Genomic DNA, 27,999 nt, shown 5'->3' with positions numbered 1-27,999 from the left:
CTGTGCTTAGTTACTCAGCTGTGTCTGACTCCTTGCAACCCCATGGACTGTAGCCCGCCAGAGTCCTCTCTCTATGGGGATTCTCCAGGCAAGAATACTGGAGTGAGTTGCCATGCCTGCCTCCAGGGATCTTTTCCAACCCAGGGATCGAACCCAGGTCTCCCGCATTGCATGTGGATTCTTTACCATCTGAGCCACCAGGCAAGCCTGTGAAAATTGTATGTGAAGTGAAGTCACTCAGTCGTGTCCGACTCTTTGTGACCCCGTGGACTGTAGCCCACCAAGCCCCTCTGTCCATGGGATTCTCCAGGCAAGAGTACTGGAGTGGGTTGCCGTTTCCTTCTCCAGGGGATCTTCCCAACCCAGGGATCAAACCCAGATCTCTCGCATTGCATGTGGATTCTTTACCATCTGAGCCACCAGGCAAGCCTGTGAAAATTGTATAAGTCTTAATAATGTTGAATTGGTTCATTGCTCTTCAGGTCTACTCTGTCCTACTTTTCTGTCCATTAAGTTTTGAGAGTTTGATACTGAAACTTCAAATAAAAATCTGAATTTATCTACTTAAAAAATAATTGTAATATATAGTGGAACTATGTGTAACTTTGTTCTGTGTTTACCAAGTCTCCCACAAATGTGTTATAATAATCTTTCAATAATTTAAAAAATCAAAAAGAAATATAATTTAGAAAAACAAAAATTCAGTCAAGGGTCAAGGATTGTAAAAACACTCTAGGAGACATTCAAAGAACAAAAGTTCAAAAAATAAAACCATAATTATAGAATATAAAAATCCAATAAAAAGACAAAATAGCACGTTGAGCAAAGCTAAATGGATGACGAAGTCAAGAAAACTTTTTTTTACAAAAGTCAAAGAGAATAGGCAGATTGCCAAGCAACATTCTAATCATTCTGACGGTGTATCATTTAGGAGTATTAATAGAAACCAGAAGATGATGGAGTGCTTTATAAAAGGTCTGAGAAATAATGATGAACTTTGAAGTATCTGTTAAACTAAATAATCATTTTCACACACACACACACACACACACAAGACATTGTTACCAATAGACCTGCAACTTAAAAAACAGTTACTGATAAACTCAGTATACTGGATAAATCAGGATTTGGAGGAGAGTTAATCATGGTAAGCAAAAGAGTCCAAAATGCAGTACTTGGATGCAATCTCAAAAACAACAGAATGATCTCTGTTCGTTTCCAAGGCAAACCATCCAGTATCACCATAATCCAAGTCTATGCCCCAACCAGTAATGCTGTGAAGTTGAATGGTTCTATGAAGACCTACAAGACCTTGTAGAACTAATACCCGAAAAAGATGTCCTTTTCCTTATAGGGGACTGGAATGCAAAAGTAGGAAGTCAAGGAACACCTGGAGTAACAGGCAGATTTGGCCTTGGAATGCGGAATGAAGCAGGGCAAAGACTAATAGAGTTTTGCCAAGAAAATGCACTGGTCATAGCAAACACCCTCTTCCAACAGCACAAGAGAAGACTCTACACATGGACATCACCAGATGGTCAACACCAAAATCAGACTGATTATATTCTTTGCAGCCAAAGATGGAGAAGCTCTATACAGTCAGCAAAAACAAGACCAGGAGCTGACTGTGGCTCAGATCATGAACTCCTTATTACCAAATTCAGACTCAAATTGAAGAAAGTAGGGAAAACCACTAGACCATTCAGGTATGACCTACATCAAATCCCTTATGCTTATACAGTGGCAGTGAGAAATAGATTTAAGGGCCTGGATCTGATAGAGTGCCTGATGAACTATGGAATGAGGTTTGTGATATTGTACAGGAGACAGGGCTCAAAACCATCCCCATGGAAAAGAAATGCAAAAAGCAAAATGGCTGTCTGGGAGGCCTTACAAATAGCTGTGAAAAGAAGAGATGTGAAAAGCAAAGGAGAAAAGGAAAGATATAAGCATCTGAATGCAGAGTTCCAAAGAATAGCAAGAAGAGATAAGAAAGCCTTCTTCAGCAATCAATGCAAAGAAATAGAGGAAGACAGAATGGGAAAGACTAGAGATCTCTTCAAGAAAATTAGAGAGACCAAGGGAACGTTTCATGCAAAGATGGGCTCGATAAAGGTCAGAAATGGTCTGGACCTAACAGAAGCAGAAGATATTAAGAAGAGGTGGCAAGAATACACAGAAGAACTGTACAAAAAAGATCTTCATGACCTGGATAATCACAATGGTGTGATCACTCATCTAGAGCCAGACATCCTGGAATGTGAAGTCAAGTGGGCCTTAGAAAGCATCACTATGAACAAAGCTAGTGGAGGTGATGGAATTCCAGTGGAGCTGTTTCAAATCCTGAAACATGATGCTGTGAAAGTGCTGCACTCAATATGCCAGCAAATTTGGAAAACTCAGCAGTGGCCACAGGACTGGAAAAGGTCAGTTTTCATTCCAACCCCAAAGAAAGGCAGTGCCAAAGAATGCTCAAACTACCGCACAGTTGCACTCATCTCACATGCTAGTAAAGTCATGCTCAAAATTCTCCTAGCCAGGCTTCAGCAATACGTGAACCGAGAACTTCTGGCTGTTCAAGCTGGTTTTAGAAAAGGCAGAGGAACCAGAGATGAAATTGCCAACATCCGCTGGATCATGGAAAAAGCAAGAGAGTTCCAGAAAAACATCTCTTTCTGCTTTATTGACTATGCCAAAGCCTTTGACTGTGTGGATCACAATGAACTGTGGAAAATTCTGAAAGAGATGGGAATACCAGTCCACCTGACCTGCCTCTTGAGAAACCTGTATGCAGGTCAGGAAGCAACAGTTAGAACTGGACATGGAACAACAGACTGGTTCCAAATAGGAAAAGGAGTATGTCAAGGCTGTATATTGTCACCCTGCTTATTTAACTTCTATGCAGAGTACATCATGAGAAACGCTGGACTGGAAGAAACACAAGCTGGAATCAAGATTGCCGGGAGAAATATCAATAACCTCAGATATGCAGATGACACCACCCTTATGGCAGAAAGTGAAGAAGAACTAAAAGCCTCTTGATGATAGTGAAAGAGGAGAGTGAAAAAGTTGGCTTAAAGCTCAACATTCAGAAAACGAAGATCATGGCATCCAGTCCCATCACTTCATGGGAAATAGATAGGGAAACAGTGGAAACAGTGTCAGACTTTATTTTTTTGGGCTCCAAAATCACTGCAGATGGTGACTGCAGCCATGAAATTAAAAGACGCTTACTCCTTGGAAGGAAAGTTATGACCAACCTAGATAGCATATTCAAAAGCAGAGACATTACTTTGCCAACAAAGGTCTGTCTAGTCAAGGGTATGGTTTTTCCTGTGGTCGTATATGGATGTGAGAGTTGGACTGTGAAGAAGGCTGAGTGCCAAAGAATTGATGCTTTTGAACTGTGGTGTTGGAGAAGACTCTTGAGAGTCCCTTGGACTGCAAGGAGATCCAACCAGTCCATTCTGAAGGAGATCAGCCCTGGGATTTCTTTGGAAGGAATGATGCTAAAGCTGAAGCTCCAGTACTTTGGCCACCTCATGGGAAGAGCTGACTCATTGGAAAAGACTCTGATGCTGGGAGGGATTGGGGGCAGGAGGAGAAGGGGACGACAGAGGATGAGATGGCTGGATGGCATCACCGACTCAATGGATGTGAGTCTGAGTGAACTCTGGGAGTTGGTGATGGACAGGGAGGCCTGGCGTGCTGCGATTCATGGGGTCGCAAAGAGTCTTACAGGACTGAGCGACTGAACTAAGGGTATGCAGAGGAGCTTAAAACTGTATTTGTTGGATCATCAGTAATTATCTTGCAATACTCCATAGATCTTTATGTTTGACAGACTTCATCGCAATTTAAAAAGTGATTATAGTATGAGAAAATAGGTAATAAAAACACCACAGTGTTATTAATGACGATTTAAGAATACTGTCTAAGAATTTAAAGGAAGAAGAAAAGGAAGGAAAAGTAGATCAGGGACTTCCTTGGTGGTCCTGTGGCTAAGACTCCGCACTTCCAATGCAGGGCGCCTCGGTTCCATCCCTGCTTAGGGAACTGGACCCCACATGCTGCAACTGAGAGTCTGCATGCGACAGCTAGAGGGACAGTGGTAGTCACCCAGTCGTGTCCAACTCTTTGTGAATCCGTGGACCCCTGCCAGGCTTCTCTGTCCATTGCATTTCCCAGGGAAGCATATTGGAGTCAGTTGTCATTTCCTTATCCAGGGGATCGTCCCAACCCAGGGATCGAACCTGGGTCTCCTGCATTGAAGGCAGATTCTTTAGCATCTGAGCCACCAGGGAAGCCCACAACTAAAATATCCAGAAACTAAAAAGGTCCCACGTTCCACAACTCAGACCCAGCACAGCCAAAGTAATGAATTATTTTTTTGATAAAGAAGGGAAGACTAGAGCACTTACAAGGAAGGCAAGCTTGCACGTCTTAAGTGGGGAAAGTGTTTCCGTGGTTGGAGAGTATTAAAAACCATAAAGGGAAGACAAAACAAGAATGAAGAGAAAGTTCCAACTGATATATATGTATATAATAAAGAAGCTTAGAATCAATCTGTTGATTTGTACCAAAACAAACAAACAAAAAAACCCTATTGGGATTTCGACTGGGATTACGTTTAGTCTTAATATGGAGAGAATGGCATTTTAACAAAATTGCCTTCCCACTCATGAATGTGGTGTATCCCTTCACTTATTTGGGTCCTCTTTAGTTTATCTCAACAATATTTTGTATTTTCAAGTGTATAGGTCTTTCATCTTTAGTCAAACTTATCCCTGAATATTTCAGTTTTTTGGATGTTATGGTACATGATATTATTTGTTTTCTTGTGAGTACCTTTTATATTTGTTGATGGACATTTAGGTGGTTTATAGTTTTTTCAGTGACAGCAATGCAGTGAATAACTGTACATGCAAATATACTCACATCTGATTGTTTCCCTTAATTTTTTTTTATTGTAGTTGCTATGCAGTATTATATTGATATCATAGTATAGGTATACAATGTAGTGATTCATAATTTTTAAAGGTTGTATTCCATTTATATTTATTGTAAAATGTTGGTTATATTCCCCACATTGTATGATATATCCTTGTAACTTATTTCATACAGAATAGTTTGTACCTCTGAATTTCCCACTGATGTGTTGGCTCTCATCCCTACCCTTTCCCCATTGGTAAACACTAGTTTTTTCACTTGGTTTTCTCCATATTTGTGAGTCTGCTTCTTTTTGTTGTAGTGACTAGTCTGTTGTATTTTTAAGATTCTGCGTAAAAGTGATGTCATACTGTACTTCCTTTCTCTGACTTATTTCACTGGCATAATGCCCTCCAAGTCCATCCAGGTTGCTGCAAATGGCAAATTTCATTCTTTGTATGGCCAAGTAGTGTTCCATTGGCGAGTGTATGTGTATATATCTGTGTGTATATATATATGTGTGTGTGTGTGTATATAGTGCATCTTTTTTATCCATTCATCTGTTGATGAATGGATCTTTAGTACCTTGGCAATAGCAAATATTGCTGCTATGAGTTTCGGGTTGCATTTATCTTTTCCATTTACTGTTTTTGCTTGTAACCTTTAAACTCATTTTTGAACTCGAGTGGGTTGTTTGTGAATTCCACTGAATTTTCGACATCGAGAATCATGTCTTCTGCAAATAAGCAGTTAAGTCTTCTTTTCCAATCTGAATTTCTTATATTTATTTATTTGTTGGTTTATTCATTTTGGCCCAGCTGCACTGGCCAGAACCTCCCCTGTTGAGTGGAAGTGGTGAGAACTGATGTTCCTCTCTGTCTTCCTGATCAGGGTGAAGCATTCACTCTCTGAATGTTTTTATCACCTTCTATTCCTTGTTTGCCAAGTTTTTGTTAGAAACAGGTGTTGCATATTGTTAAATACTTTTTCTATTGAGATAATTGTGGTTTTTCTTTTTAAATTATTAATATGATATTATGGATTAACTGTATCCCTAAAAAAGATGTGTTAAACGCACCCCCCCAGTACCTCAGAATGTGACCTTAGTTGGAAGTAGGATCATGTGCTTAATTGGTTGAGATGAGGTCATCCTGGAATAGTGAGGGCTCCCGAGCCCACTACTACTGGTGTGCTAGTAAGAAGAGGAGCCTGGTGGGCTGCAGTCCATGGGGTCGCGGAGAGTTGGACACAACTGAGCAACTTCACTTTCACTTTTCACTTTCCTGCATTGGAGAAGGAAATGGCAACCCATTCCAGCGTTCTTGCCTGGAGAATCCCAGGGACTGGGGAGCCTGGTGGGCTGCCATCTATGGGGTCGCACAGAGTCAGACACGACTGAAGCGACTTAGCAGCAGCAGTAAGAAGCCAGCCATATGCAGCCAGAGACACAAGGGGGAATACATGTGATGATAGAAGCAGAGACTGGAGTTCTGCTGCCAAGGGCAAGGCACATCTGAGGCTCTCAGAGGCTGGAGGAGGCAGGAAGGAGTCATGCCTGGAGGCTTCAGAAGAGGCGCTGCTCTGTCCCCTCCTTGATATGAGACTTCTAGTTTCCAGAACCACAAGAAGATCAGTTTTTGTTTTTTTAGCTCTCTCAGTTTGTGGTCCTTCAATATGATGGCAACCCTTGGAAATTAATACATATGATATGCTACATTGACTGATTTTTTGGAGCATTAAACTGACCTGTATTCCTGGGATACACCCCATTTTGTCAAGAGGTATTATTTTATCATTATCCCTATTTTGTTGGCTTGGAGTTGCTATAATTTTGTTTAGAATTTGTGCATCTGTGTTCATGAGGTTTGTTGTTTTGTAGTTTACTTTTTTATATGGTTTTTGTCTCGTTTTGGTATCAGGGTAATGTTGATCTTAGCAGATGAATTGGAAAGTAAGTATTCCCTGCTCTTTGATATTCTTGAAGACTGTGCAGAGTTGTTACTGGTTTTTACAAAAAGATGTATCAAGACATAACGCATGCCTTTAACCCCTCTAAAGTATACAATTCACTGCTGTGCAGTGTATTTTCACAGTTGTGCATCATCACCGTTATCTGATGACAGAACATCTTTGTCACCCCAGCAAGGAATTTCATACTCATGAAAAGTCATTCCCCATACTCTCCCCTCCAAACCCTTGTCACTCACTGATTTGCTTTCTGTTTTTTTAGATTGGCCCGTTCTGGTTATTTCTTATACATGGATCTATATAATATGTGGCCTTTCTCTGAGTATGATGTTTTTCTGAGGTCCACTCATGTTTCTAGCTTGAAATATGCGTACTTCCTTCTTTGTGTTGGTGAATAGTCTTCCACTGTATAGATGTACATACAGTATTTGTGTATCCATTTATTGATGGACATTTGGGTTGTTTCCACTTTTTGGCAATTTTGAATTAAGGCTGCTATTTTAGCAATTGTGTGCACGCTTTCGTGTCAATATATGCTTTCTTTTTCTTGAGTATGTGTCTAGGAGTAGAACTGCTCAGTCCTGAGGTCAGCCTGTGTTTAACTTTTTGAGAAAATAGAGTGTTTTCCAAAGCTGCCATTAGCACCAGCAGTGTATGAAGGTTCTAGTTTCCCTACACCCTTGCCAACACTTGCATTATCTGTATTTTTAATTATAGCCATCGTAGTGGGTGTGAAGTGGTATCTCAAGGTGGTTTTGATTTGCATTTCCCCACTGAGGGCAGGAGGAAAAGGGGACGACAGAGGATGAGATGGCTGGATGGCATCACCGACTCAATGGACGTAAGTTTGGGTGAACTCCGGGAGATGGTGATGGACAGGGAGGCCTGGCATGCTGCCATTCATGGGGTCACAAAGAGTCGGACACGAGTGAGCAACTGAACTGAACTGATGGCTAATGATGTTGAATGTCTTTTCTTGTGCTTATTGCCCATTTGTATACCTTTTTGGGGAAAATGTCTTTTTTTCTTTGCCCTTTAAAAAATTAAGTTATTTGTCTTTTTATTATGGAGTTGTAAGATATTTTATATTTTGTGTGTATACACATCCCTTATTATGTATTAGATTTACAGTAATTTTCCCTTATTCTGTGGGTGATTTTTTCACTTTCTTCATATATGGAGATGAAGTCGTTTATCAATTTTGTTGTTGTTCTTGCGCTTCTGATGTCATACACAAGAAACATTGCCTAACCCAAAGTCACAAAGGTGTAATTACTTTTGTATTTTCTTCTAAAAGTTTTGTATGCTTTATTTCAGTTCAGTCGCTCAGTCGTGTCCAACTCTTTGCAACCCTATGGACTGCAGCCCACGAGGCTTCCCTGTCCATCACCAACTCCCAACACTTGCTCAAACTCATGTCCATCAAGTTGGTGATGCCATATGTTTGTATGTTTAGCTCTGATATTTAGATTGGATGAGGTGTGAGGAATGGGTCTAACTGCATTCTTCTGCGTGTGGATACCTACTTGTCTCAGCACAATTTGTTTAAAAAGGCCATTTTCCCCCCATTAAATTGTCTTGGTATGCTTGTCAAAAATCAGTTTACCATAAATGTTAAGTGTTGAATTTGGGACTCTAAATTCTATTCCACTGATCTTTTGTATATCCTTATGAAATTAAAAGACACTTACTCCTTGGAAGGAAAGTTATGACCAACCTAGATAGCATATTCAAAAGCAGTGACATTACTTTGCCAACAAAGGTCCATCTAGTCAAGGCTATGGTTTTTCCTGTGGTCATTTATGGATGTGAGAGTTGGACTGTGAAGAAGGCTGAGCACCGAAAAATTGATGCTTTTGAACTGTGGTGTTGGAGAAGACTCTTGAGAGTCCCTTGGACTGCAAGGAGATCCAACCAGTCCATTCTGAAGGAGATCAGCCCTGGGATTTCTTTGGAAGGAATGATGCTAAAGCTGAAACTCCAGTACTTTGGCCACCTCATGCCAAGAGTTGACTCACTGGAAAAGACTGATGCTGGGAGGGATTGGGGGCAGGAGGAAAAGGGGACGACAGAGGATGAGATGGCTGGATGGCATCACTGACTCGATGGATGTGAGTCTGAGTAAACTCCGGGAGCTGGTGATGGACAGGGAGGCCTGGCGTGCTGCAATTCATGGGGTTGCAAAGAGTCGGACACGACTGAGCGACTGAACTGAACTGAACTGAACTGATGCCAGTACTACGTTGACTGGATTATGGTAGCTTTGAAGCAGAATTTGAAACTGGGAAATGTGAGCCTTCCAAATTTATTCTTTTTTAAGATCGTTTTGGCTATTAGTCTCTTGCATTTCTATATGCATTTTAGGATCAGCTTATCAAATTTCTGCAAGAATAATCCAGCTGCAGCTCTGAATGCTTTTTATCTGCAGATCAGTTTGGGGCATATTGACAACCTAATAATATTAACTCTTCTGATCCTTGAACATGACATGTTTTGCTGTTTATGTACCTTCTTTCTCATTTTCCTAGAATGTTTCAGCTTTCAAGGCATGTACTTCTTTTAACTTCAGTTTTAAATATTCTTTTTGATGCTATTGTAATGCAGTTGTTTTCTTTGTTTCCTTTTTACATTCTTCATTGCTAGTGTGCAGGCATACAATTGATTTTTGAATATTGATCTTGTATTCTGCCCCTTTGGTGAACTTGTTTATTTTTGATAGTTCTTTAGTGGATTTGCTAGTATTTTCTGTATGTAATAGTATGTCATCTGCAAATAGAGTTTTCCTTTCTAGGTGATTTCTGCTTATTTTCCTTGCTTAATTGCCATAACTGAAACTTCCAATATAATGGTGAATATAAATGGCAAGAATGGACGTCTGTCTTGTTCATGATCTTAAACCATGGTAAATGTGGTGTCAGCTGTAAATTTTGCCCCAGATACCCTCTATCAATACGAGAAAGTTCTCTTCTATTTATAATTTGTTGAGTGTTTTTTAATACTAAAAGGGTTTTTAATTTTGTCAAATGCTTATTCTGTGACCATTGAAAGGCTCATATAATTTTTGTCTTTCATTCTATTCGTGTTGCACATAACATCTATTGATTTTTAGATGCTAAACTAGCCTTTCATTCCTATGATAAATTCCACTTGGTCATGATGCATAATCCTTTAATATGTTGCTGAATTTGGTTTGCGAACACTTTCTTGATGTTTTTGCATCTATATTCATAAGGGCTTTGATCAGAAAGTGTCTTTTCTTGGAATGTGTCTGATTGTTGCATCAGGGTAATACTGGCCACTAGACCATTCCAGTATGACCTAAATCAAATCCCTTACTATCATACAGTAGATATTCATTGACAAATAAATTCAAGGGATTAGATCTGATAGACAGAGTGCCTGAAGAACTATGGACAGACATTTGTGACATTGTACAGGAGGCAGTGATCAAGATCATCCCCCAAAAAAAGAAATGCAAAAAGGCAAAATGGTTGCCTGAGGAGGCCTTACAAATAGTTGAGAAAAGAAAAGAAGCAAAAGGCAAAGGAGAAAAGGAAAGATATAACCATTTGAATGCAGAGTTCCAAAGAATAGCAAGGAGAGATAATGCCTTCCTCAGTGACCAGTGCAACATTTCATACAAAGATGAGCACAATAAAGGACAGAAATCGTATGGACCTAAAAGAAGATATTAAGAAGAGGTGGCAAGAATACACAGAAGAACTATACAAAAAAGATCTTCCTGTCCCAGATAACGATGGTGGTGTGATCACCCACCTAGAGCCAGACATCCTGGAGTGCAAAGTCAAGTGGGCCTTAGGAAGCATCACACAAACAAAGCTAGTAGAGGTGATGGAATTCCAGTTGAGCTATTTCAAATCCTAAAAGATGATGCTATGAAAACACTGCACTCAATATGCCAGCAAATTTGGAAAACTCAGCAGTGGCCACAGGACTGGAAAGGGTCAGTTTTCATTCCAATCCAAAAGAAAGGCAATGCTGGAAAATGTTCAAACTACCACACAATTGCACTCGTCTCACATGCTAGCAAAGTAATACTCAAAATTCTCCAAGACAGGCTTCAACAGTATGTGAACTGTGGACTTCCATATGTTCAAGCTGGTTTTAGAAAAGGCAGAGGAACCAGAGATCAAATTGCCAACATCCACTGGGTCATCAAAAAAGCAAGAGAGTTCCAGAAAAACATCTACTTCTGTTTTATTAACTATGCCAAAGCCTTTGACTGTATGGACCACAACAAACTGTGGAAAATTCTTAAAAGAGATGAGAATACCAGACTACCTTATCTACCTCCTGAGAACTCTATATGCAGGTCAAGAAGCAACAGTTAGAACTGGACATGGAACAACAGACTGGTTCCAAATCAAGAAAGGAGTACGTCAAGGCTGTGTATTGTCACCCTGCTTATTTAACTTATATGCAGAGTACATCATGCGAAATGCCGGGCTCGATAAAGCACAAGCTGGAAACAGAATTACTGGGAGAAATATCAATAACCTCAGATACGCAGATGACACCACCCTTATGACAGAAAGCAAATAAGAACTAAACAGCCTCTTGATGAAAGTGAAAAAGGAGAGTGAAAAAGTTGGCTTAAAACTAAACATTCAAAAGACTAAGATCATGGCATCTGGTCCCATCACTTCATGGCAAATAGATGGGGAAACAATGGAAACAGTGAGAGACTTTATTTTGGGGGGCTCCAAAATCACTGCAGATGGTGACTGCAGCCATGAAATTAAAAGACACTTGCTTCCTTGGAAGGAAAACTATGCCAACCTAGACAGCGTATTAAAAAGCAGAGACATTTCTTTGCCGACAAAGGTCTGTCTAGTCAAAGCTATGGTTTTTCCAGTGGTCACGTATGGATGTGAGAGTTGGGCTACAAAGAAAGCTGAGAAATGTTGCTTTTGAAGTGTGGTATAGGAGAAGACTCTTGAGAGTCCCTTGGCCTGCAAGGAAATCCAACCAGTCCATCCTAAAGGAAATCAGTCCTGAATATTCCATTGGAAGGACTGATGTTGAAGCTGAAACTGCAATACTTCGGCCACCTGATGTGAAGAACTGACTCCTTGGAAAAGACCCTGCTGCTGGGAAGTATTGAATGCGGGAGGAGAAAGGGATGACAATATGAGATGGTTGAATGGTATCAATGCCTCGATGGATATGAGCCTGAGAAAGTTCCGGGAGTTGGTGCAGGACCGGGAAGCCTGGCAAGAGTAGGACACGACTGAGCGACTGAACTGAAATACTCCCCACACAGAATGAGTTTGGAACTGTCCATTTTCTTTAGCTTTCTGAAAAAATGTATATAGACTTGGTATTACATCTTCCTTGAATCTTTGGTAGGATTTGCCATCATTGCCATCTAAGCCTATAGTTGTCTTGTTAGAAAGGTTTTTAACCAGAAATTCATTTTCTCTAATAGATAAAATACCGTCCAGGCTACCAGTTTCTTCAGTGTGAGCTTTCCCGTGCTCTCTTCTCTCTAGTACTTTGGCCTATGAACTCTAGCTGCTTGGTTTTTCACTCTGTCTCCTCAGCTTAAAATATCTGCTGGTACCCACCTCAGTTGCTGTCTCTCTTAGGCCTGGAGACCTCTTAAGCCTCTAACCTGGGAGAGGAGTAGAGCTCACCTCAGTTATTTGGCATCACTGTCCTACCTTGCCTCGTGTCTGGTATCTTAAAAACCATTGTTTCATGTATTTTTCTAGTAGTTTGTTTCTTCAGACAATTGGGTATATCCTTATTCTGTTATTCCAGGGAGATTTTATACCGTCACCATCTTTTCTGTAGTGGTAGGGCAGGGCTCACACACACACAAACACAAACATCAATTTTACAAGAATCCAACAAATAAGCCATGTTGGGAGTTACTACTTATGATAAGCATCCTCCCATCATCTCAACAGTGAAGCTAAACTAACTCATACATGAAGAAATGTTGCAGTGGATTGAAGTAGAAGCATGAATACCTGTGCCTGCCTCACTGGCTGCTCAAAAGCTGTGAAAATAGAGAAAGCCTCAAATATCTTATAATCACGGGAGAGCAGAAGAAGAAGCTGTTAATGGAAAAGAAATCTCATGCAGTTACTCAGTGATAGAAAGCAGGTGGAACTGAATCAAAATCTAGTGAAGAAACCTATTACCCAGAACATACAGAGGAGAAAACTAACCAGAAGGCAGGAACAGATGCTGTGGATCTGTGAACTTCAAGTGGGAAACTGCTGGAGGCCCCAGACTCCTACCCGGCTATGGGAAGATGAGCGTTTAGAACTGGCAGGCCAGTCAGGCCCATCCCCTTATTCATTGTGCTCAGCTTTCTTCCAGCTTAATATGTCAAGGTCTGCACTGTGAAGAGGATGAGCCATCTATCTGGTGTGATTTCTAAGATGGGGTCATTACTTAGAAAGAAGCATTTCAGAGTTTGAAGAAATCACAGAGAAGATTTGAAGAAATCACAGGAAAGCAGCATGAAGAAACAGATATACACAAATGCAAAGGAAATTGGAGCCATCTGCCTGTACTAATCTGCGCACTCTTTCATTCATAAAATAGAATGCCAGGGACCACCAGACATTTGGGGAAGCCTGATAGCCTGAAGCAGAGAAACCAAGGTGAACAAACAGCTGAGCCCAAAAGAGACACAGTTGATAGGCAGTGTAACAGGTTGAATTGTGTCCCCCCACAAAAATGAGATGTTGAAGTCCTAACTCCCAGCACGTCAGAATATTAAACCTTGTTTGAAAACACTGACATTCCAGACGAGGTCAGACTCAAGTAAGAGTGCATCGCTACTCCAATATGACTAGCGTTTTATTAGAAGACAACCATGTGAAGACAAGAAACTCACAGAATTCCATGGGATGACGGAGGCAGAGAGAGGAGTTATGCAGCCACAAGCTAAGGAATGCCTGGGATTTCCAGAAAATCACCAGATGCCGGAAAGAAGCAAGGGAATATTCTACTTTGGGTTTCAGAGGCAGCAAGGTCCTGCTATTTGATTTTTAAGCTTCTAGGTTCCAGAGCTGTGAGGTGATACATTTCTGTTGTTTATGCCACCCAGTTTGTGGTACTTTTTATGTCAGCCCTAAGGAACTAATACTGGGAGAATTTAATAATTCTTATCAAAAACATAAAATGTTTAGATAATCCACAGGAAGGTTAAAAAAAAGGGATCAGGAAAGTAAATGGGGAATAAATAGAAGACAAGTAATAAAATTGTATGTTAGAGTTAAACCCTAGCATTTTTATGTTATTTATCTTAAAAATGTAAATATCTGAAGGCACCAATTAAAAGATAGAGATGACTAGAGGGGATAATAAAACACGATCCAACAGTATGTTGTCTACAAAAATCTCATTTCAAATATAATGATACAGGCAGGTTGAAAGTAAAAGGTTGCATACTATATATGTTGAAAATATTAATTTTTAAAACGCAGAAGTGGCTGTCTTAATGTATAGGATAATTTCCTGATTGTGATCTTGTACTAGAGTTATGCAAGATGTTTCCATTGGGGAGGTCAGATGAAGTGTGTATGGTATCTCTCTGTATTATTTCTTATAATGGCATATGAACCTGCCAATGTCTCAAAATAAGATTAATTCACATGCAAAAGAATGAAGTTGGTTCTCTACTTATATGCAAAGATTAAAATGGAAAGACCTAAATGTAAACGCTAAACTATAAAGTTCTTGGAAAAATGTAAGCGCTAAAACTATAAAAATTCTTAGAAGTGTAAAATCTCAGGATTTTGAAATAGGCAATGATTTCTTAGGTTTGACACCAAAATCACAAGCAATAAAATGAATAGGTAAATTGGACTTTATCAAAATGAAAAATATTTTGTGCTTCAAAGAACACTGTCAAGAAAGTGAAAAGACAATCCACAGAATGGGAAAACAGTTTTGAAATGTGTATCTGCTGAGGGAATTATATCTAAAATATATAAAGGGAATTGTATTTAAAAAATATAAAGTATGCTTAAACTTAATTATGATAAGACAAATGGCCTAGTTTTAAAAATGAGAAAAGACCTGAGTAAACATTTCTCCAAAGAAGATATACAAATGACCAAAATGTACATGGAAAGATGTTCAGCATCACTAACCATCAGGGAAATGCAAATGAAAGCCCACCATGGGTGACCACTCCACACATGCTAGGATGTCTGTAATTAAGAAGATAGGTGATGACAAGTGTTGGTGAGGATGTGGGGAACCTGAAACTCTCATGCTTTGCTGGTGCTAATGGCGGCTTTGAAAAACAGTCTGGCGATTCCTCGGGAAGTTAAACACAGAGTTACTTATTGTGTGACTCAGCAGTTTCACTTCCAAGTATATGCCCGAGAAACAAAGCCCGTGTGCACAAAAATGTGTACACGCTGTTCACAGCAGCACTCCTCATACTGGTCAAAGTGAGAACAACGCGAACGTCCATCAGCTGATGAATGGGTAAACAGAATGCGGCATATGCATTGCATGATGAAAGGAAATGAAATGCCGATACGTGCTGCAGCATGGGTGAGTCCTGAACACGTGCTGAGAGAAAGAAGCCAGGCACAGAGGATCGTGTTTTGTATGGTTTCACGTATCTGAAATGTCTAGAATGGGCCAATCCAAAGAAAGCAGGTTAGAACTGACTGAGTAGGGAGGAGGAGATGATACAGTGTTTCTTTTTCAGTTAAAATGAAAAAAATTCTAAAATTGGTTCTGGTGCTGTTTGCGCAACTCTGAATATACTAAAAACCATTCAATGATGGATACACATGAAATCACTAAATTGTATGACCTAGAAATTATATCTCAACAAAGCTATTAGAAATAAAACTTTCAAAGATCAAAATGCTTATGGTGTGATTATTATTTCATAATATACCTTGTAATATAGAAACAATACTTTCTCTCCCATCTGTTTAGTCAATAATGATTTGGAAACAGTTCAAACTGTTTCTTAATATCTTCTGGGAAGTAGATTTTCCTCAACAAGCTATGTCAACAGAATGTAAGGGTTGTGCCTTGGAAAAATCAGTGTTTCCACACCCACAGACACACACGCACCTATATGAACATATGCATATGTAAATATGTGTGTAATATGTAATTGGTCCTTTGCTTGTCACAGGTCATTCATCACTGTGGATTAAAGAAAAGACTGTAGGATTTCCTTCTGATTTTGTGCTGCTAGTCTTGTTTGAGTTACTTTTTACATTTTGAAAAAGATCCATTCATAAGAATATTCAATTAATTAAAGTTTGTACTCAGACTGACATTCTGTCTTTTAAGCTGTAGTTCTTGAGGAATACCAACATCATCTTCAATGAAGCTGATGAAGTCCTATTTGTTACTTTTCAGCTTCCTAACGAGGACCCTGAAATTTTTGAAGTTTCATCCAAGTGTCTGTCTATACTGGTTCAGTTGTATGGAGGGGAAAACCCAGAGAGCCTGTCTCCTGAAAATGCAGAAACCTTCGCTGATTTACTGACATCCAAAGAGGACCCAAAGGACCAGAAGCTTCTGTTGAGGATTCTCAGGAGAATGGTGAGTCCACACAGAAACTGGGTGGGTGGCCTCAGTGGTAGCCAGAAGATGGGGAGTGGTCAGGTTTTTTGACCTCCTTTCAAGAACTCATGATTACCTTTCCCTGTAGTTACCTACTGTTAACATTCATCGTATTCCACATATCTATTTGTATGCACACAGAATTTTTGCTGAACTATGAGAGTTAGACATATTATTTGTGCTTATCCCTTAATATGTGAGTATGTATTTCCTAATGAAATGGATGTTCTCTTAACTATAGTTATCAAAGTCAGGAAATTTAACATTGATACAAATCTTTTACTGGTCTGCCATCCATATTCCAACTTTGTCAGCTGTCCCCATAATGTCCTGTATAGCTTGTTTTCCAGTATAGATTCCAGTCCAGCATCATGTATTTTGGTTGACAGATGTACTTAATCCAGGATAGTTCTCTAGCCGTTCTTTGTCTTTCGTGAGGTTTCTGAAGAATGGGCCAGGTATTTTGTAGCATTTCCCCTCCATTTAGGTCTCTCTGCTGTGTCCTGGACAACTAGATTCAGGTAAGTCCCAGAAGAAATCCATCAGATCCAGAAGCTCATGATGTCTGTTTGCCGTTTACTGGTGATGTTAGTTTTGATCACTTTGTTAGATCAATGTGTGGTTATTATTTTTTAACAGCTGCAAAATGGAGATTTTCAACCTTACAGTATTTCTAACTTCCAGTACTGTACTTTATGGAAAAAATTCCCTTTTGCTCCTTTTATGTTTTGCTTTTAAAAATGTATATAGCTGATGTTTACCTGAAGGTCCTTTTGAATTCTTTTTACAACAGATCTTGTTCTGCTGGTTTTGAAGGCCATTGTTTACAGTAGCTATTGGTGAAGTTAGTTGAGGAGTAGAAGTCTCATTAGTTTGTGTCATGCTTTGGCTTGTCTGTGTGTGCTCACTTCTAGATCCAGTTATTGTGAGGGGTCCTTTGGCAGCAGAGGCTGTGGATGCTCCAGAGAGTTGTCCACAAGACAGTTTTTGTGTTCTTTTGATAAATAGCTGCAGTACAGGATGGAGCAGAATCTCCATGGCAGGTTATGGATGACAGAACCAAAGGAGAGATAGAGTTACCCTCCTTGCTGTGACATTTTACCTTTGTTTAGTAGGTAAGCCCTCCCAACCCCAGCAGTGCTTCCTGTCTAGTGGAGCGGCTCCCTGCATAACACAGTTTAGGTGAGATTCCCAACGTGTAGGATAAATATTTCTGGGCACAGTAGATCTTGGCATGGTAATCCAGCCTGGCACTAGATGACATTGAATCACATAGTAAGCAGGTATTTCCTCTTCCATTTCATTTTGCTCTTTCTGATGATTTAAAGGTGAAGCTCTCAGTTTGGGACTACTATGTCTTTAACACCTCTTGAATCTTCCTTTTTTAATGCAGAGTAAGCCTCTCAGATGACCAGCTTTTTCAGTAGAGAGATTTCTTTTTTAAAATAGTTTTATTCAGTTAAAAAAGGCATGTCAATGTGAAATCAAGTACTAGAAAATGTAATAACATGAGTGATACGTAGATGTGGCAAAATTGTGTATTTAGTGTTGAATTACAAAAGCTTGGGGAATATTGACCTCCTATCTGATACAGTTAATTTTATGGAGATCCACCATCTCTTATTTGAAAATCTTAGGATGAGGTTTAGCTTGGAATTTATAATTTTCAGATCTTTTTGGCATGGTTTCTTAGGCTATATATGGCATGATCCTATAGGGGTCACCAGGACAGTACTGTTGTCAAGCGTGGTAATATTTCTGTCTCAAAATGTATGAACATTCACACTAAGTGGGCAAATAAAAACTATACGTGATTCCATGGGAGTCAGGTTTTGCTACCAAATATGTTTTTTTAAAAAATTTTATTTTTTTTTTTTTCAGTTTTTTATTTTTTAAATTTTAAAATCTTTAATTCTTACATGCCTTCCCAACCATGAACCCCCCTCCCACCTCCCTCCCCACAACATCTCTCTGGGTCATCCCCATGCACCAGCCCCAAGCATGCTGCACCCTGCGTCAGACATAGACTGGCGATTCAACTCTTACATGACAGTATACATGTTAGAATGCCATTCTCCCAAATCATCCCACCCCCTCCCTCTCCCTCTGAGTCCAAAAGTCCGTTATACACATCTGTGTCTTTTTTCCTGTCTTGCATACAGGGTCGTCATTGCCATCTTCCCAAACTCCACATGTATGTGTTAGTATACTGTATTGGTGTTTTTCTTTCTGGCTTACTTCACTCTGTATAATTGGCTCCAGTTTCGTCCATCTCATCAGAACTGATTCAAATGAATTCTTTTTAACGGCTGAGTAATAATCCATTGTGTATATGTACCACAGCTTTCTTATCCATTCATCTGCTGATGGACATCTAGGTTGTTTCCATGTCCTAGCTATTATAAGCAACAAAACTTACCCCCGAAAAAAAAAGATTTTCAGAGCTTTCTAGATTTTAGATTTGCAGATAGGAGATTATGGACTTATCTCTGAAATAAATTACATCATTTTCTAAAACCAGATTAATTAAATCATGCAGAAAACAATTAGATACCAACTTAGTCAAAGTAACCAGACTATACCATCTTTTAGTTAATTTCACAGTCTGAAATGCTTTCCTTATAGTTTCTGACCTGCCCCCTATAGGACCAGGTAGGTTTTGTTTGTGGGAGAAAAGTTGAATCCTAGTGACTTTATCTGTGTATGTGAAATTAAAAGTAGTTTCTGGTGCTCCTCATCCCTTTTTTTTAAAGTTCTAGTAAACATAATATAAAGTTTGCCAGCCGTCTGTGATAAGTGCTTTATCATCTTCTGAAAACTTTCTAAGTTATCCCTGAATCAATCAGTGTTGGATTCAGGTGATGCAGAACACACAGTCAGGGATTCTGGGTCTTGAGCTTGCCTATCCTGAGGCTCAGTTCTGCTTAAACTTGGTACTGAGTTCAGTGTGTTTGGAGAGAAACAGTAGCAGATGATGCAAAGAGGTGTATGGTGCCAGCGCCCACTCCCCAACTGATGTGAGCCTTCCTGCCCTCTCTCTCTCTCACTGCTCCCTGTCTTCACCTCCGTGGCTGCTGCGGATTTGTACTCTCAACTTACTATTTATTCTCACCTTCACACCTTACCCTTGTTCAGGCTAGTGGTGCGGTCCTGTTCATTTCTGTATCTTCAGCATGTTGCAGTGGTCAGCTGATAATGTTTCTAACTGTGATAAGGACGTTTGGTGCATCACTTCATCTAATCTTCACAACACTCCTAGAGACCAGCTTCAGTGATTGTTCCCATTTGTAGGTTTAAAACTAAGGCTCAGAGAACTTATATAACACTCCCTAGGCCACCAACTGGGAATCGGCAGGGCTGGCATCAACCAAGTTCAACTGACCCTCACCTGTACCCTTGCCAAGTAGCTGACTGCTTTGCCACTGCTCTGCCCAGTACCAGTCTGAACTCTGAGGGCATTCGGTAAGCTGAGTCTGACTGAATTTCCATCAGGAAGACACCTAAGAGATTCATTCTTCATTATGGGAAAATAAGAGTTATTACTCTTTGCCAGCAGGACACTGGGGATACTAAGAGAGTAAAGCATGATCTTTCTGCTGCCTGTCCTCAAGGATCTCCAACTGGAGTGAAACAGAAACACGAGCTTCATTGTGAAGCAGAATCTGATTGGCGCTGTGGTGGAGGAGCCAGCAGAGCCCCACAGAAGCAGCCCCTTGTGGGAGGAGGTTGAGCAGGACATGGTGTTCGAGCTGAGCGTGGAGGATGTGTTGGTCATCCATGCGTGGACCAGGAGGAAGCACATCCTGAATGATGGCCCCGAAACCCACAGGGCTAGACCGACAGACATGAGAAAGAACCAAGACAGGCCAGAGGGGACCAGACATTCGGAGTTTGGACAAGTTGTTAGAATTAGGAAGCTCTAGTCTCTGAAACCAAAGGACACTGGTAGCATCTCAATTGAGTTCAAATTGTGTTTACTGTGAAATAAGGCTTTCTCATAGCACCTGGCCTGCGATTGGAATTTAATAAGCAGCCACTGAGCTGAATAAGAAATGTCTATAAAATAATCTCTACTTTTGTTGTGGGCGAGTCTTCATTTTTGCTCTTCATTGTATATTGCCTGCTCATTTGAGTGTTTTATAGATGCCCGGATGAGACTGAGCGGTACCTTGATAGGCCTTCAGTTGGTCCCCAGCCTGGCACTTCAGTCCCCAGGTTTCTAGAGCCTCCAGGTTTCTGAGGAGTGGGTGAGACTGGATAGGCAGATGCATGGAGGATGGGAACCTGGGAGAAAGAAGGAATGTGACAGATTTCCTGTACTTAAATCCTTAAATCTTAAGGGGGCCGGCTTCTCAGGCTCTCCTACTTGGACTGGAGGAACTAGATTTGATAGAGAGACAGGGACCAGTCAAGGTTTGTTACCTGATTCAGTAATTGGATCAAGGAGGCCTGTTAATTGCAGCTTTCTGTTTGTAAGAAGTTAAAAAGGAAAAGCTCCTTAAGGACCTACCTTAAAGGACATTAAGTGCACATTCCTTCCGAGAGCACTTCTTTTTTTGTTTTCCTTAATTGAGGCAAAACTGACATATAACATTAGATTAGTTCTAGGTATGTAAGATAGTGATTTGATACTTGTATATACCACAAAATGATCACCATAATAAGTAGAGTTAACATGTATCGCATACATAGTTACACATTTTTCTTGTGAGTAGAACTTTCAATGTTTACTGTCTTAGCAATTTTCCAATATACAGCATAATAGTGTTAACTATAGCCACTGTGCTGTACATCGCATCCTCAAGACTTACTTATTTCATAACTGGAAATTCGTCCCTTTTAATCTCCTCACCAGTTTTGACCCACTCCCCACCCCTCACCACTTACCTCTTCTCTGATTCTATGAGTTTGGCCTTTTCTTTCTTTTTTTCTTTTAAGATTCCACATGTAAGTGAGCTTATGTGGAATTTGTCTTTCAATGCTCAACTTACTTCATTTAGCGTAATTCCCTCAAGGTCGGTCCATCCATGTTGTCACAAATGGCAAGACTTCATTCTTTTTTATGGCAGTAATATTCCATTGGTAATGCGTACGCATCACATCCTCTTCTGTTATTGGACATTTAGATTGTCTCCATATCTTGGCTGTTGTAAATAATGCTGCAGTGAACACGGTGTATATATCTTTTTGAACTAGTGTTTTTGTTTTCTTTGGATGAATACCCAGAGGTAGAATTTCTGAATCCTAAGGAAGTTGTATTTTTAAATTTTTGACGAACTTCCTCACTGTTTCCCAAGATGGTTGCACTAAATTATATTCCCATCAACAGTGCACTAGTGTTCCCCATTTTCCACGTCTTTGCCAATACTTGTTATTTTTCTTTTTGATAATAACCATTCTGACGTGTGAGTTGATATCTCATTGTAGTTTTGAGATATCTCATTTCCTTGATTTTTAATAATGGTGAGTATATTTTCATGTACCTGTTGGTTATCTGTATGTCTTCGGTGGAAAACTGTCTATTCAGATCTTCTGCCCATTTTTTAATTGTTCAATTTGTAACTGCATTGTTACGTTTTTTTATTATTCACTTGTATAAATTCTTTCTATATTTTGGATATTAATCCCTTGTCAGACATGTGATTTGCAGGCATTTTTTTCCCACAAGGTAGGTTGCTCTTTCATTCTGTTGACGGCTCCTTCATTGTGCAGAAGCTTTTTCGTTTGCCATAGTCTCACTTGTTTGGTTTGCTTTTGTTGCCTTTACTTTCCATATCAGATCCAAACATCCTCTCTAAGACCAGAGTCAAGGAACTTAGTGCTTGTGTTTTCTTCCAAGAGTTTTATGGTTTTAGCTCTTACAGTCAAGTCTTCAGTCCATTCTGAGTGAATTTTTGTGTATGGTGTCAGATAGTGGTTCAGTTTCATTCTTTGATATGTGTCCAGTTTTCCCAGCACCATTTATTGAAGCGATTGATCTTTCTCGGACTTATACTCTTGGCTCCTATGTCAAAAACTAATTCAGCAGGTAGGCCTGGGTTTATTTCTGGGCTCTCTATTCTGTTCCATTAATGTGTGTTTTTCTGCGTGTACCGTACTGTCTTGATTGCTATATGCTTGTAATACAGTTTGAAACCAGGGAGTGTGATGCTTCTAGCTTTGTTGGTCTTTTTCAAGATTGCTGTGGCTGCTTGGGGTCTTTTGTGGTTTCATACAAATTTCAGAATTGTTTATATCTGTGAAAAATGCCATGGGAATTTTAATAGAGATTGCATTGAATCTGTAAATCACTTATGGAAAGTTCTACTCTGTGAGACCACCTCCTTTTAAGTCCGATTGAGGAGTGCCCACTTTTCCCCAAGCCTGAGTGAGCCTGGATGGTTTCAGAAAGGGTGACCCCAAATACACTTGGCCCTGCTGTTTCTAGGGCCCAGTAATGAGTGTGTCTCTGACAGGTACACTGTGGTTACTAGAGAGCTATCTTGGGAATATTATGGCAGTTTCTTCCCTATGAGTTACACAAAAGGCCCTTTCTTGAAATATCTGTGTAAACTCCCAGTCTTGTGACTAGTAACTTTGTAAAAGCAGACTTTTCACTAACAGATGAAAGAAATAGGATGTTTAATTTGTAGTGATGGCATTGAGATATGTTTTGGCCCTAGGGTATTAGTCTGTATTTAGAAGATTGAAAAAATGTTGAGGAAACCTAAGGATTTAATTATGTAACTGTCATTTAGCAGGAAGTTTGGTGGTTTTATAGTTATACTTTGCACTCCAGCTTTACTGTGATAGAAACCCTTCAGATCTCTTCCAAGTTTACCTGTCCCCTAAACTTGATAATCAGTGGGAGTTTTTTCAATGTAACAATTGCAAATTAAATACCTGCCTCTTAATTAAAGCTAGCCTACTCTAATGCTCAAAATGTTGACTACATACAAACCACCACAAGCTTCTTCTATAAAACTGGCTTAAATGTATGCTATTGACTACTCTATGAAAGAAGAGGATGGTCCACAACAGGGTGATGGTAACATGCTGGGGCTGCATTTACCTGCCCACCCACCCATCTACCTGGTGCAGTAGAGGTAGGAGGAGTGGGACTTGGGATCACTCTCTGAAGATGATTAACATTAAGTTCAGTTGCTCAGTCGTGTCCAACTCTCTGCGACTTCATGGACTGCAGTGTGCCAGGCCTCCCTGTCCATCACCAACTCCCGGAGTTCACTCAAACTCATGTCCATTGAGTTGGTGATGCCATCCAGCCATCTCATCCTCTGTCATCCCCTTCTCCTCCTACCTTCAATCTTTCCCAGCATCAGGGTCTTTTCAAATGAGTCAGCTCTGTGCATCAGGTGGCCAAAGTATTGGAGTTTCAGCTTCAGCATCAGTCCTTCAAATGAATATTCAGGACTGATTTCCTTTAGGATGGACTGGTTGGATCTCCTTGTAGTCCAACGGACTCTCAAGAGTCTTCTTCAGCACCACAGTTCAAAAGCATCAATTCTTTGGCACTCAGCCTTCTTTATGGTCCAGCTCTCACATCCACACATAACCACTGGAAATGACTAATCCATTCATACTAATCCAGTCGTGTGGTCATGAATGGATTAGCATTAAAGATTATTACAAATATCCACTCCTTGGGGACCCTTTACCCTGTGCCTTTCAGAATATCTTGCTATATGCTCACCATCATTTCTCTTCCAAATTCTCATGTGGGCCCCCTCGCCCTTTCATTTTCACCATAAGAACAGAGACGTTGTGTTGCTAAAATTCAGTGTAACAGTAGTATCTTCAAGTACAGAGTTTTCAAAGCTCTAAGGATACCAAATAAGAAAAGGAGGAATTCTGCAGCCATTCATTTTCTATTTCAGTAGCAGGATAAGTTGTAGATGTCGAATCAGAAGGGATCTAATTTCTATTAGAAAAGTGAAGAACTATTCCTTCAGGTGGAGCAAAAGGCAAAATGATACCTCTTTCTCTCTCCCTCTGCTGGCTAATTATTCTCATGGTAAATCCTTCTTTTCTTGGCTTATTTTCCTAAAGGAGGAAAACGTGGGGAGATTGTTGTGAAAATTTTTAGAGAAACACTATGTGCCCAAAGGCATAAAAAGCCATTGTAGTCCATTCTTGTGAAATCTCATCCCTTAGGACGTTTTCCTGAGGCTCTGAGAGGATTCTCTCGGGAGTTTCCAGGAGGGATCTTTCCCTGCATCCATGCACACCATTCATGTTGAGCATCTCTGCCCATGATTGCCATAAGACTCACAAGGTATTGAGAACTCTTTAACTTAGCTGCATCTTTCCAACAAAGAAACATCTTGCCTAAAAAGTTTTCCCTTAGTTTCCTGAGATTTTGAGCAACACAGATTCAGGAAGCTTACGGCCAGTGGAATAAGGTCATCATTTACTGCCAGTCATTCTTAGGACCCAAACTTCTGCGTTTCTGTGAGTGAAACCACATCCACCTCAAAGAGCCCGAGGAAGTGTGTGGATCTTTGCTGTAGGTTTCCTGAGGATGTGCAAGTAACAGAGAAGGCATCTGTAAAACCCACTTTGAGCAGGTCTCATTTTCCTCCTGTTTGCTACACTCATCTCGCCCCCATCCACTGCCCCCTTCCACTTGGAGGCTCCTCATGACCCGGCTGGGGTCCTTCCTGTCTTCTTTCTCCATCTGATGTCTGTGGGCCCTGGGCAGCATCACTTTCTTTCTGTTTTGACTTTTTTTTTAAAAAAATATCAGAAGATTCAGCTCTCTGCTCACCAGCTGAAATTCTTCTGTCAAATAAAATTCTTTCTCCAAGGGCCCTCTCCTCTTTCAAGTTCCGATTGCCACGGATGATATTTTTACTCACCTTTCTGTTATAAAAACCACACAAAAGTTGGGTGAGTAAGATGATGAACACCTGCGTGATCAAGAATGATCAGAATTGTCATTTTACCATATTTTTCAAGTTTCTGTGTATACTTTATTCACACAAAGTGGTGTCACCCTGATATTTCTGTGTGTGCCTTCCTCTGACTTTAATAAATGAACTCTGTCCAGTGGAAGAACGGTTAATGTCTGTGTTGGATTCATAGGAATACCTTCGTTTATTCTAAAGGGTTGTTTTCAAGTTGTTAAGCTGTACATAACAAAGAATCAGAATTGGGTTTTTGGTTTTCAGTTTTTAAATAATTAGAGAAAAAACTGAAGATACCATAATTTCAGTTGATATTTTAAATATTTATCTGAGAGAGTATCATCTTTTTTTAAACTCCTTATTTTGTACTGGGGTACAACTGATTAACAATATTGTGACAGTTTCAGGTGGACCGCAAAGGGACTCAGCCGTACACATCCAGGTATTCATTCTCCCCCAAACTCTCCTCCCATCCAGACTGCCGCATGACATTGAGCAGAGTTCCATGTGCTGTTGGTTATCCATTTGAAATACAGCAGTGTGTACATGTCCATCCCAAACTCCCTAACTACCCCTTCCACCTGGCAATCATAAGTTCATTTTATAAGTCTCTTTCTATTTTGTAAATAAATTCATTTTTGTATTGTTTCTTTGTAGAGTCCTCATATAAGGGATGTCATGTGATATTTCTCCTTCCCTGACTCATATCACTCAGTATGACACTCTCTAGGTCCACCCATGTTCTTTTTAATGGCTGAGTAATATTCCACTGCATATATGCCCCATTTCTCTGCCGATGGACATTTAGGCTGCTCCCACGTCTTAGCTATTGTGAACAGCGCTGCAGTGAACACTGGGGTGTGTGTATCCTTTCAGATCATGTTTTTCTTCAGATATATGCCCAGGAGTGGGGTTACAGCATCATACAGTAGTTCTGTTTTTATTTTTTTAAGGAACCTCCGTGCTGTTCTTCATAGTGGCTATACCAATTTACATTCCTAACAGTAGTGTAGAAGGGTTCCTTTGAGAGAGTATTTTCAATTCAGGCTGTTAGAAAAGTTGAATTTAAAGGTGAGTTATGAACTCTATTATTGTTTTGTATAAGCAAGTGTTTTAAAATTGATCACCAGAAATATTTGACTATGTTTAAGATAAATGATTTTGCAACACAGGAGTTCCTTTTTGTTCTGGAGTAAGTAGTTCTGGAAAACTAACCACTTCATGTAGATTCACTTAAACTGGCCACCTAACAACTGTGGTCAATAATGACAGAATGTTTGACTGGGGCTTGATCTCAGTAAATGAAACTGAAATTTATTTAAGTTAATTGATTTTGTCTTTTCACTACATTTTGAGGGCATTCTCATAAGGAGTTACATGGCCTTTTAATACCATATAGGAAACGTCTTCACTAAGAGTGACCAGTCAGTCGGCAACTAGTCCTGGGGATAGAACTGTGGCCAACACAGACTGGGAACACTGCCCTCCTGGAGGCTACTGGGGAGAGTGAGACGATAACTGCAATCGCAGAATAAACTGTCCATACTTTAGATAATAAAAGCACTGAGAAGGAGGTCACTGAAGGAAAGAACGTGCAGCGGGACACCCGCTGCTCTCGTCGGAGTGACGAGGGAAGGTCTCAGCGAGATGACACCTCAGTGATGACCTAAAGGAAGTCAGGGGGCTAGTGGAGCAGGACCCACTAGACAGGGGCCAGCATTGACTAGGTCTGCAAAGGAGCCTCCCCAGGGTGTGCTGGGAGCCCCAAAGCGGGCTGTGTGTCCAAAGCAAAACGAGCAAGGAATAGATTTACCAGGCAGGCGGGAGATGATGGGAAGGGCTTTGGTGGAGGGGGGACATTATCCTTGCAAAATCATGATGTATGCCCAGGAGTGGGATTCCAGGGTCGTACGGCAGTTCTGTTCTCACTCAAGCCTTGATCCTGAGTGAGCAGGGACCTGCGGAGCATTTGGGGCAGAGGGGTGCCACACCCAAGAGTAGTCGTTGAAGCAAGTGAAGGGTGAGAGATGCTAGCGGGTTAATGGCCCCCAGGAAATCCTAGTCAGGGCTGGGGCAGTTATATTTTGGATAAATCTTGAAAGTAGAACCAATAGAATTTGCAGAGGATTGGATATGAGCTGTGAGGCAGAGAGAAAAGCCAAAGGTGATTTCAGTTTTAGCTTTAACTCAAAACCTCAACGAGCAAAACCCAAGAGGAGCTTATCTAGGGGATGGAGGGAAATCGAGAGCAGAGTTTGGGACGTGTTATGGTTGGGAAGCCTACCAGACATCCAAGTGGGAATGTCTCACTGGCTGTGGGGGCTCCAGGCCTGGGATTCCAAGTGAGAGATGTTCGGACTTGGGGAGAAATGGTGAAAGGTGGTGATCAGAGCACGAGCTGCTTGTGTGTGGATTTTGGAGGACTGCCAGGTAACTGCAAGGGTCAAGTCTCAGGTAAAACCACACGAGCAAGTGCCTGAGACGTGAAGGAAACCAGGTCATGGGAGGGAAAGCCAGAGACCTGAGTGGTACTAGAAGGACCCTCTTTACAAACAAAATGTTGCCGAGCACTGTGACATGCGCGGTACTGGGGACGGAGTGATCTCCAGAGAGC

General features: G+C 40.5%; 1 protein-coding gene across 8 annotated transcripts in view; it reads left to right on the top strand.

Annotated features, from left to right (window-relative positions):
* ULK4 (unc-51 like kinase 4) overlaps positions 1 to 27,999 on the top strand; it is a 528,243-nt gene that overhangs the window by 393,525 nt on the left and 106,719 nt on the right. For all 8 annotated transcript variants that reach the window (XM_060402096.1, XM_060402095.1, XM_060402097.1 and 5 more), the window contains one exon: positions 16,276 to 16,461. In XM_060402096.1, coding sequence (XP_060258079.1) covers positions 16,276 to 16,461 — 186 coding nt within the window. The remainder of the gene's footprint in view (positions 1 to 16,275; positions 16,462 to 27,999) is intronic.

The sequence above is a fragment of the Ovis aries genome, chromosome 19, assembly GCF_016772045.2.
Source record: "Ovis aries strain OAR_USU_Benz2616 breed Rambouillet chromosome 19, ARS-UI_Ramb_v3.0, whole genome shotgun sequence".
Classification (NCBI taxonomy): domain Eukaryota; kingdom Metazoa; phylum Chordata; class Mammalia; order Artiodactyla; family Bovidae; genus Ovis; species Ovis aries.
This window is presented reverse-complemented; position numbering and strand designations above follow the sequence as displayed.